The sequence below is a fragment of the Protopterus annectens genome, chromosome 2.part1 (assembly GCF_019279795.1).
Source record: "Protopterus annectens isolate FY-2018-M chromosome 2.part1, PAN1.0, whole genome shotgun sequence".
In the NCBI taxonomy this organism is placed as follows: domain Eukaryota; kingdom Metazoa; phylum Chordata; order Ceratodontiformes; family Protopteridae; genus Protopterus; species Protopterus annectens.
In genome coordinates this window covers 1366250462-1366262920 of record NC_056729.1, presented here as the reverse complement: position 1 = coordinate 1366262920, position 12459 = coordinate 1366250462, and the positions used below count along the sequence as shown (strand labels likewise).

The 12459-nt window shown below is 42.1% G+C and overlaps 1 protein-coding gene across 1 annotated transcript in view; it reads left to right on the top strand.

Annotated features, from left to right (window-relative positions):
- Positions 1-12459, top strand: part of LOC122794974 (fatty acyl-CoA reductase 1-like) — a 647127-nt gene that overhangs the window by 298230 nt on the left and 336438 nt on the right. The window contains exon 5 of the mRNA XM_044063565.1: positions 1485-1662. Within this exon, the coding sequence (XP_043919500.1) occupies positions 1485-1662 (178 nt within the window). The remainder of the gene's footprint in view (positions 1-1484; positions 1663-12459) is intronic.

Below are 12459 nucleotides of genomic sequence, written 5' to 3'. Positions count from 1 at the left end.
AATAAGGTATATGTGTGTGTATAGAGATATAGAGATAGATATATATTTATCTATATATATGTGTGTGTATATTATGTATGTGTATATGTGTAGATAAATATGTGGGTCTACTTCACTTACCCAAACACCAACATCATTGGCTTTCGCTTTGTTGAGACAAATACACCAACAAACCAGTAGACAAACATCCGGAACACCGATATTCTACTCTAGGTTAGTAACTGCTTGTCAGTCTTGTTGAACTTTGCCCCTTACCGCCGTGGTAGTACGATGGGGTAGAGGGTTGTCACCTTCACGTATGGGTTTAACTTCTTTTTTTTTTTGTTCGGGATTGCCAAGTGGTTACGAACCTCAAGTCGGAAGGTGGTGTTCCTGATGTCGGTGGTCTTGTTTTTTGTTGTATTCGTCTCAGCAAAGTTAAAGTCATGATTTGGGTGTGAAGAGCCTTATATATATGCATGTATATGTCTATGCGTGTATCTTTATAATTTTTAACAGCAGATGGATGATCTATCAGATGCATCATTTATTTGCCATGATGACTCTTGTAGGTTTGTCTAACTTACCCACCTTCCTTTCTCGCTTCAGTTAATTGATTTTGAGTTTGTTTTAGGTGTGTTTTGCATGTCACATTGAAGATCTTGGGAGGTTTGATTCTGCCGTGTATTATGGGATGGGGATTGCAGTCTTGGATAGTTTTGCTTACTAAGTGGTCCTAATGCCGCTTTCCTTCAGTCCTGTGAATACAGAAGACTGATCTACTCTTGCATATCCCATTATGGTAAGTAATTTTATTTCTGTTTGCATAGCTGTTGAAATTTTATTTCCTGAAGCCCTCATTTTTTCCATTTGCTTTGTCACATTTTCCTTTTGGCCAAATAAAACTTTTTCCATTGCAAAAATGAGGGAGCATGGAACTATGCCCATTAAAAAGGTGGCATCACTGTGCTATGAAGGGTTTTCCCAGCAAGACAAGAATGCTGATACTTGCTGATTTTAACTTCGGGAGAGCGTTATTTGGATAGCAGATTATAAAATAGAATTTCAAGGTTTACTGTGAAACCACTGCATATTTTCAAAGAAATTTCTAAGTAAATTTGTGCTTTTCTTCAAATGTATTGAACGTCCATGTAAACTGATTACATAATTGCTGTTTGTCTCTCTCTTCAAGAAGCAAGTAATAAGCTAAATACTTGCCAGTGCAGTTCAAAGGCGCATGGCAGCCTACATCAGTGCAGTATCATTGCAAAGCGCCTGCATTAGTTTGGGCATTATATTGCACTGCTAGAAAATGGCATCAGAGCCGCAAGTTTTGTAATTGACTAAGCTTATTAGTTAGGATTATAGTTATGTGACAATTCCCTCATTGATTCAGTGTTAAGACTAGTAGCACTTTTCTGTCCTGGATTTTGCATTTCTGTTCTGATATTTTTCTTCTAGCATGCTAATGTGATAGGATTTCCTCACTGTTTTCCCTTGCATAGGTGGATGGATGATAGTCTGATAAAGGAAATTACTCCAAAGATTCTTGGAGACAAGCCCAATACATACACATATACAAAAGCCATGGCGGAATATGTCCTACAACAGGAGGGAAGAAACTTGAACATTGCCATTATTCGACCATCTATTGTAGGGGCTAGTTGGAAGGAGCCATTTCCGGTAAATATTTTAATTCTTGTATTTTTTTATTTGAAATAAGAGGATGTAAGTTGTATGTTGGTCATACTCAAGTCAGCTTCACCATAAATGAATGCATATTCTCAGGTCAGTTCATACTGTTATGGCAGTATGAATATTGCACTTAGTCTTGTAGTACTTGTGGCGTCTTGTAGTACTTGTGGCTTCCAGTGTCTCTGATCATAAAAGAACATACTAGTGAAATTATTTTTCTTTGGCTCCTTGCTGTTTACTGACCACCTACCTCCTGCTTGTCTATTGGTGTTTTCATTTTTCTCAGTGAAACCAGTTTCTAGTCCAGTGGTGAGAGCCATTGACAAAGCCATTATGGGAGCCATCACTGCACTTTCTCATGGCTCTTAATCCTGCCCTTTGAAGGGCTGACATAAGCACCTGTAACCTTGGAAGGCCCAGTTATGTCCTTTCATATTGTTTATGTTCTTATATGCACATGTATGCACTCTGCAAAAAAAACTACCTTCACTATCTTGGCTAGACCAAACTAATGTCCCTGGTCTGTAACCCTGTTTGTCTTTAGGCCTCCATCTGGATGGTGGCGACTGACTTCAACATCCAATCCCTCCCCCAGAATGGGTGAGCCAGCATCAACTACTCACTTTCTCCTTTTCCTGCTGGACTGTTTTAGCATCTAAGCTACTAATCAGACTTGCCAGTGTTGTGTTCAGGGCTTCATGCAGGTACTCAACAGAGCTGAAGCAGCATAAAAATGTGCATGAATGTGCTACATTTTGTCAGGTGTTGTGTAGTAATACCCATCACGTGAGGTGCAGTGGGTAGGTGGTAAGGCTGTTACATACCCTCTCCAGATTCCTTTCTCAATTTTTCTTCCTGAAGTTACTTGAAGGGCAATTGCTTCCCTGACCTTGCAACACAGCGGACTTACCTGCAGGCCAAAGTCTGCACAAGTTATTGCATATCCTGTGCAGGTATTTCACTTAGTGTTTTCTCATAGGTAGGTACTAGGCGATTGGCCCTAGAGCCTAAATAAGCCTAGCCAAATGGTACCCTGGCGTTCGCCACCCAAGAAAATTATTTTCCTGTGCCCCTGTCAATTAGAGCCACAGAAGAGATCCCCGGGGTGAATTTTCTGTGTGAGACTAACCACAGAAGTCCAGCACAAATAGAATTTCCTATCTCCCATCCAATCATCAAGATTTTTCTTGAAAGGTTGCTAATGAGGAGCTGTGTTTGATATAGATAGGTAATTTGTTAGTGTATGGGAAGTCTCTGGGACAGGAATCTCTCTCTCCAGCATGTTCTGTTTATTGTGGTGACAAGGTTTAGGTCCCTAGAGTGTGTAGCTCAGAAGGATTGGGATTTCTTTAAGTGGAGCATGTCCAACAGCTCTGGGTTTGACATAGCTTTGTATGTTAGACAGAGATCGCCTCTGAGTAGGCGATTTGCGACAGACTAAAGCTGGAGTTTTTTGAGTCTCTGAGTAGGGCATCTAAGGCCGGTAATCCTCTGAGAGGTATTTCTGCGGCCTTTCCACTTGTTGCAGATGTTTTTGAGATGCATACCAAAAGGGGCATTGTACTCTATAATGGATCTAATGAGTGATGAATAGAGGGGAGCAATGACCTTTTTCCTGGATGAGAAACCTTTTGTGATGAGGTGTGCCACGTAGAAGAATTTCCTGACTACTGTGGCGATGTGATAATCAAAGAGACTACTGTCCACCTGTGTTCCAAGGTCTCATCACACGTACTGTTAAGTAGACTACCGCCTATGTGGTGGTTCATGGGTATGTTTTTTTTTTTCACCAAAAGGAATGATAGTGCACTTTTTGGCAGGGAGCTTGAGGCCATGGCTTTGACCCCAGGCATCTGTCTCAGTGAGGCCCTTTTGTAGGATGTCCACATCATTAGGAGTTTTCATTATGGCTCCTAGTTTGCAGTCATCTGCGAACTTTGTTAGCCAAAGACCTTCGGTGCTTGGTGTCTACTTCTCTGAAGTACAGGCTAACAGGAGAGGACCCAGGAATGAACCCTGTGGTACTCCACTTGTCACTAGTCTGAAGTTGAATTTAGTCTGTTACTTCAGTGTGGGTTCTGTCAGTGAGCCAGTTGGCAACCCATCGATTTATACCTAGTTTAGTGAGTTTATTTATAATTCCAGAGTGGGGGGATGGTGTCGCAAGCCTTGGCAAGATCTAGATAAGCAGTGTGAACCACCTTACCCTCATCTACGGCTTTGGTGACTGCTGCAAAGAAGTCTCTCAGGTTTAGGAGACATGATCTGCCTTTTACAAACCCGAACTGGGTAGGGTCCAGAGTTTGGAGATTACCAATGTCATTGTTTATAAGTTCCATGATGATACCTTCCATAGCCTTGCAGACCAGGCTCGTCAGGCTAATGGGGGCTGTAGTTGCCGGGGTCTGTGGTGACTCCCCCTTTGTAGAGTGGGATAACTGTTGCTGTATGCCATTCAGTGAGCACAAACCGTGAGGTGAGTCTATGATTGAACATGGTACTTAGGTGGGGTGCCAGTTTGTTCTGTAGTTCGTGTAGAACGCAGCCTGGGATGTTGTCAGGTCCCATGGATGCTCTGTTCTTCGCTTTGGAGAGTGTTTTTTATCTTTGCAGCTGTGATTGCAGGAACTTTGCATTTTTGAGGTATAGAGATGAGCCGATTAGGGGGTGAGAGAGGGGTAAAGTTAGCACTGAACCTATCTGCCAGGATGTTGGCAATATCAGTTGGTTCTGTATATTTAGTGCCATCGTGCTGCAACTCGGAGCAGATCTAGGGGTTGCTATTGTTATTGACATAGCTATAGAATGCTTTGTGGTTGTCTTTAGAATCAGTGGTGATTTTGTTTTCCTAACTAGCTTTGGAGGATTTTGTGAGGGATCTCAGCTTCTTACTGAGGTTGACCAGGGAATTCCTCCAATCATGGGATTTTACTCGTTTTTGCAACAGTTTCTTCTGTTGTAGAGTTTGTTTATGGCAGGGGAAATTGGCTTCCTTGAGGATAGCATATTGGTTCTGTTGGGGATTGCACAATCCATGCACTCGTGTAAGTGCTTATAAAGTGCATTTGTATAGGATTCAGCAGTCATACCTCTATTGTTCATCAGCATGGGTGTCGTGAAGTTTGCCACTTCTGTCTTGAGCGTGAAGTTGGCATTGGAGAAATTTTTTTCAGTGGTTTCCCTAATTGGGCGTGGAATGTGGATGTCTATGGTGATTAGCTTGTGGCTGGATCTGACCAAAGAGGAATAGACCTTTGGTGTGGAACACCGGTTGACCATGTTGGTAATGACCAGGTCTAGGGTATTGCTGCCCTGGTGAGGATGTGGATAAGTTGATCCAGGGCATTGAAATTTATGAATTCCAGAAAACGTTGAGCACGAGTTGGTACACGAGTAGTTTTCCCAGTTAATGGTGGGGTAGTTGAAATCGCCCATTAGAGTGTTGCGTTGTACCCTAATATTTTCCAGTGTATCAAGAAATGAGGAGTGGGAATCCTGGGGCATGGTGGGGGGTCTGTTGCAAGCTGCAGTTTGGATTGCCAGGAGGTGTGGATATCCTTAATGAATATGGGCATGCCTCCGCCTTTAGTGTTTCCGTCCAGGTTAGGTGGCCAAAAGGTGTGGTATGAATTATAGCCTGGGTGCTCTCTGGAGCCTTGAACCAGGTCTCTGTCTCTGCACAGATGTCTATGTTCTCCATTTTAAGGAATGCCTTGAGTGAGTGCATTTTGAGGTTTAGACTTCTAGCATTGAGTAGCATTACCCTCAGATTTTGCTTGTACCTGTTACGGTGGTGAATTTGTCATTTGAACCTTGCCTAAAAAAGGCACTATAGGAGTGGCAAGAGCCTTAGCCAGTATCTAGAATCCTAAGGGCGAAAGGTGCAGGCCATCTCTGGCAAAGCATCAGGGTTTGTCGATCATGTCATCCCAGGCAGACGGATACTGGATCCCCTTAGAATGACACCAGAAGCTTAGCCAATTGTTGAAGTCAGTCATTGTGTCCTTGTACTGTGGTATCATTCTGGGTGATGGCAGGATGCTACTCTGGGCTAGCGTCATACCTGCCAGGGCTACAAGATCGGACAGCTCCTCCATGTCTCTACATGTAGTCCAGGGAGGTACGTCTTGAGTCATTCACACCAACATGGCCAATGACAGTGTCATATTTTTACTTGTGGGGTGACCTGAGTGCATGCATTATGTGGTGGATCCTGGCACCCGACAGGCAACAGACACTAACTATCTTCTTGTTTAGCCTGGTGAGTGGAAAATCAGTATGCCTGACTGTAATAGTCACCTATGACTAGAGTGTTGGGTACTTTGTTATGCCTTATGGGCTGTGGTTGAGTGGTACACTGAGTTTGTGGGCTGTGTCATTTGGGTTGTGTTGGGGGTGTGGAGGTTGCTAGTGTTTCTGCTTTGGAGGTCCCTGTTGCTTGGGTAGATTTTTGACGGCCTCTGCAAATGTAGGGGTGTGTGTTGTGTCTGTGTGTGTGTTTTGATGGTGTAGGTTTTAGGTTTTGAGAGACTGTGATGAGTGTGGTGTTGTGCAAGTGTTTACCTTCTCTTGACCGTCTAGTCCAGTCTTGGGTGAAGAGAGCTTTGCTTCCAGTTTGGCTATATAAGTGCATATCTCACAGGTTGTAGTGTTGGGTGGTAGGAGGAGAGGTTTGTCTGTACATGAGGCAATTGCTGCATTGCCCAAAGATGCCCAGATTTATCAGGTAGACAGGAGAAAACACCAGGAGCCGACCCTTAGACATGCCTGGGTAGGTATTTATTTAAGTGCTAAAGACTTGTTTTCTTCTAGACAAGTGAAAGTTGACTGCTGTAGTATTTTGTAGCTTTAGTGCTTACAATGAGTTTTGAACAAGTGCTGAGCTCAAAGAAACGGATTTGAGTGCTGAAACTAAAAAACTGGCTAGTTCTAAAACAAAATTAAGCTAGAAGGCTTCCCTCCAACACAGAAAGGCTTGGGGTCTCAGAAGCTTACAAACAGTCCTAGATGCAGCAAATATGTATCTGGACTTAGACGACTTAAAGGAAAGGCAGGAAAGAAGCTTAGAAATTTTTTTTTTGTAAAGTGGAAAGGGGAAAGGAGGAGCAGAAACTAAATGGGTTGGCCTTCTCAAATGTTTTCCCTGGATTAGGTCGAATGAGGTAATGACACGACTCAGAGGAGTGTCCCAGATCAAATTTACAGTAGGGGTGGGCAACTGCAAAGCCACCAAGTATAAGAACAGGATACCAATAGGAAGGGAGGGTGGGAAACTATCGGAACAAAGCCAACGAGATACTTAACAATTTTAGAAAATTTCTAGTTAATACCTCGCACACAGTGAAACGAGCTAGAAAAGTATATGCAGACTATAAAAGTGCTACAAATAACTCGTACAAATAAGCAAGAAAACAGGATACTTAATGTTATACTTCACAGATCAGTTTGCTCAGTGCCCTTCCTCTGATTAGCTCAGTGTGAAATGGCAGAAACACAAGTTAACTTAAGTAACAAAGTTGAAACCTGAAACAACTTTAAAATAAAGCTCGAAAGAACCAATGAGGGCTTACTCCAAGCCGTAGTCTTGAAGGAAAAGTTTCCTGACCTCGTATGTAGTGGATTAGATGCAGGCCAGCCTGTGCAGACACTATGTAATTTTCTTTTCTGGAGTAATGCCTGCCGCTACGTACTTTCCGTGAAAATAATCCCCCTACATGCACTGGACTTTTGTACCATGGACTGGCTCAGGGCCCTTGTCTTCCATTTTCCAGGCCATGTGGCAAAGGCAAAACAGATTTGCAGTTGACATATGAACAGTAAGTGGTAAGTATATAGACCCTTACCAGTGCTTGAACCATGTGGCAAAGAAGTAACAGTTGCATGCATATATAGCTGAATGTGAACTCTAAGGAAAAGGTATATAATAGGTAAAATGTGTAATAGAATAATTAAAAAGAAAATATGGTTGAGACTTGGTAAATATGGCTTTAATGTTAAATTGCTTGCTTTCCACTGGATCATCAGAAATGAACAACTTGTAGAGGCTGAAACTTTAGGGTTGAAGTAATGTAAACAGCATCGGTAAAACAGTTGCATTTATATTTTTGACATGGATAGGATTATAGGTTCATGGGGTATATACCACATGAACTACAATCAGGGCTTTTATAGTCCTAGCCATGCAACCCAGCCCAGTATCTGTATGTATCATGGGTGTTTATTAGGGGGGAGTATGTTAGGAAGTTTCCAGAGGTTTTGTAAGTTTGGCATTGTCTGCCTCTATCTGTCAGAGACATGGGGCCCAGACCTAGGGTGAATATTCTACTTTCCCCATACATTGGTCAAGATGGGCTTAAATATGGTTAAGGATGGGCTCTGCTTCACATGGATGGGGAGCTATTCCCAGAGCATAGGGATTATATGAGACAAACATGTGAGGCCATCATAGGGTAGTACTGAGCTAACTGCCCTTGCAAGCCAATTTAAGCCTAGCCATTTATCCCTTGTGAGACTCAAACCCTGCACCTTGTGTTTGTAAGGCAAACATCTTAACCATTAGGCCCTCCCTCCCAACCATAACCATCATGTCTGAAGGTTCTGATGCTGTTCATTTTGCAGATGGGCAAAAAGTCCATCAAAGCTGGATAAGAGTATGCTTAGTATGCAAGGCATAGATCGCCCCTCGCTAACCTGTAAGAGACCAAATGCAGAGAAAGGGCTTTAATGCAGTCTTTATAAGACCATGTGTTATACCCTGGATTCTCCTGGTAAGGAACCTTTGTTGGCATTGCATCTATTGCATATGTTGAAGGGGACATTATCTATTCTGCTCTTATCAGACCCATTATTAAGTGGCATTATGACTTCCTTAGACTTAAATGTCATGCCGTTACTTAAGTTGGGCGACACTGATTTTTGTACTACCCTGGTCAGATGTTGGTTAGCCTGAGCACTGGCTTTGTTCCAGCAGAGTGGAGAACAGCAGTAATCCCCTTGCACAAAGGGTATCCAACCAACCCTGGGAACTACAGACCCATAAGTCTAACCAGCGTTCTCTGTAAGACCACTCTAAGAATCATTGTTGACATTAACAAGGGCATAGACTACTTTCAAACTCTTGACTCGCCCAACTCAGTTTGGCTTCATTAAGGGTAAATCGTGCTTATTGAACCTGGTGGACTTCTTGGAGATGTTACTAAAGCCCTTGATGAAAATAGCATAGTACATGCTGCTTATCTTGACTTAGCCAAGGTTTTTGACACAATCACAGACTCTGGTATCATTAAGAAACTCTCCCAACTGGGGATTTGACACTTGCGTCACTAGATGGCTAGCCAACTGGGTCACCACCAGAACGTGTACTGTCAAAGCTGGCAATTCCACCCCTACCAGTAGACCCATTACCACTGGCATACCTCCAGGATCTGTGCTTGACCCTCTACTATTTGGAATCTGTTTCTCAGAAGTCCAGACGAAAGTAGATGGCCTGTGGCTTACCAAGTTCACTCATGATTGCAAACTGGGTGCAGTCATGGAGTCCCCAAACTGTTAACATAATAGAAAAGGCTAACACAGACGTGATTGGTGGCAAAGCCATGGACTAAAACTAAATGCAAAAAAGTGCATTATTATCCCCTTTGGCAAAGAGGAAGTCACTGCAAATTACAGTATTTGATAGCCCAGCGTTGGGCTAATATACCAAAGCCTTTGCATCCTGCCAGCCTTGCACATTAGGTGATTGCTTCCCGCACAGGAGTAGGGCATGAATGTGACATACTTACGCTCAGTATTCAAATTCTTTGCCACCAGTCTGAACTCCATGATTGAATGTCTGAATGCCTTCTGCAAGAATGGTTTCTACCATGCCATTTACAGGCAAGTTCCCTGTTGTAGTCCTTTTCCTCTTTTTCAGTGTTTACCAACAGTTAGTCATCCAGTAAGGGAAAATGTCAGTTTGGGAGGCAAAGAGAAAGGTAATATGTAATATAAAGTGATGGAAAGTGCGTGTGTTGTATGAGGGGAAAAAAGCACACTTTTCTGTGGTATGTGAAAAAGTATGTAATGTTTTGCTGAAGTTTCAAAATGAGTACAAGTGGAAAGTATTGAGACATATGTAGATATCGTGTATAGAAAATGAAGGAAATGTGAAACTGAAAAACTGGATAAATATTTTGAAACAATTATGTATTAAAAATGTGATGTATTGTAGAACAATATAGGATGAAGTGTTGAAATAAAAATATGTTATAGAAGAAGGGATAGAGGGAAATGTTAAAAGGTGTTAAACAAGAAATGGAATATTGCAGTGACAATTTGATTGTGACAGTAATAGTGTGTAAAATGCGTGATATTAAGGTGTGTGTATGCGTAGAGAAAACCCCCTTTTTTGTTTACCAAGTGCATTCACCTAAGCCACCACTGACTCTTATAGGTAAGACCTTGGTTTAAAATCTCATCCAAAGGACGACAAAACTGTAGTGCAGCATCCCGTTGTGGTCCACTGCAGTGTCAGCTTTGAAAAATTAACCCAAGTATCTTGTGTGGAAATAGAACCATCAGACTTCTAATTTTACAGGGCCAAAGGCAACTGACTGTGTTTAAGCCACTGATATCTGCCTTAAGTTCAGTGTGAATACATATCAAAAGGCCTTCAGAACATTCATTGTTGCTGTCTTCTTATTAATGAGGTGGGAGTACTTGCATACTTAATATTCCCTCTGATTGGTTGGTTGGTGGCTTGGTGGTTTTGCACATGTGCCAGTTGAGTGACTTCACTCTTCTCATACCCCCCCCCCCCACCACCAGTTTTGTTCTTGCATATCTATTAACAATGACAGTCCCTGCAGTTCTAGCTGTGTTAAAATGTACCATTTATGAATGTTTGGTATGGCGGTAGCGTTGTTACCTCGCAGCAAGAGATTCTCCCATTCGATTCTCGGCTGGACTTGGGAGTATCTTCTGTGTGGAGTCTGCATGTCCTCTCCGCGGTTGGGTAGCATTCGAAAGACATGCGTGTGTTTATGGGCGTGCCTTCGTTGAAGGTTGGGAGTCGAGCTGGCACCTTGGCATTTCATAAAAATCTTCTGCCAATCAGACCGGAGTTCTGCTGTGGCGACCCCTTACAGGGAAAAGCCGAAAGACCAACAACAACATAGCAAATGTAATGCAGTGCATGGGCTCCACTGCAATATACTTCGCATAGTAAACATTCAGTTGTGTATTCAAGTTAAAAATCCCTTTAATTCATATCTGTTACAGTGCTACGTAAATTAACAGTGATTCATAAATGCATATTTTTATTCATTATGCTTTGTCTGGACATGTATAAATGGAATCTCCTCTGTGCACAGCTAAGCTCGGCCTCCTCAAGCTGAGAGCTTTCAAGTTACTATATTTGAATGGACACAATGCAGATTCTTTTCCCTTTTCCTTCCAAAAGACAAGTTCATTCATTTATCTGCTTTTAAGAATAAACTCTGCAAACATTTTTTTTAAAAGCAGAAGTGTTTCTGTTGCTCTTGCTTCAGCATGGTGATACTCAGACAAACTTTAGTTTGCCATACTAATGCATTTGCTAATGTCAATTACAGATCTTATTTCCATTCAACTCCTACTTCAGAATGCCTGTAACTGGAACCCAGTAAAGACACTGCAACACCACATTCTAATAATTCTAGAAAACCATGCAACTAAAAACGCTCCATCCTCATTCCTAACATTGTTAATTTACCACTGCACATGCAACCATCCGAAAAAAATCAAAACCTGCTAAAAAATGGAAAAATGACACTAGACAATTCTACAAACCACTTTATGAAGCATAAAAAAATGGAAAACTATACGTCTCCTATCTCCCAACAGACTTTCAGGGTAACAACCCTCAGAACCAAAAGCCATCTTCACTGCTTCAAGGAGTTATAAATTTAACCTCCCCAACCTCTAATGCAACTCACAAAGAACCCCTGGTCACCGACCCTAAATAGACTTCTTCACCCTTCTGCCTGACACACTATAGCCCCATCTGGTTCTCTTTAGAATTCTGCCCTTGATATGGCCAATACTTTCAACTCTTTCTTTTTACTTTTTGTTATCGTGGCCTCCTCCAACCTTAAACTGACTAACCTAACATCCCTGACCTTGTAAACCTCAGGCATACAACCTTTGAAGCTACCCATCTCACCTCCTTTATACAAAATGTATCCATAAACTCAAACCATGCTCCCCTTCTCATTCCCGCTTCCATCTAGATTCCTAAAAAAGCAGTGACGAAACCTATCCTCCATACAACCATACCTTACATCTGAAATAAGTGAAGATCATACCCCTGACATAAAGAACTATACACCCATGATCCCCTTACCTAAGGAAGTAACTCCTATGATTTCTCTCACTATAGACCCTGCTCTCTTGTCCCTCTAAAATATCATGGAAAAATGTGTTCAACAGCAGCTCTAAGAACCTAATAAAAATACAAACTTCTTACTACTACTCAACATGGCTTCCTTTACTGAAGCAGCTAACCACCGCCTCTCCTCTCATACTGCAGCCTGATTAACAAAAGAGTGATATCAAACATCCTGCTCTCAGCTATCACTCTTCCCTATCCAAATTCCATTATGGTTAATCACTCTCTCTCCTTATACAAATTCTCAAATCTCTTTCCTTAAAATCAAGCTGTCCCTGGTAGAAGTTCTAGAAACTCAACCTCCTTCTAAGCCGTCCACTGGGATAAAGCTATCTCATCTTTACCATGGCTCCTCCTGGAGCTAACGTCATACCACAGCG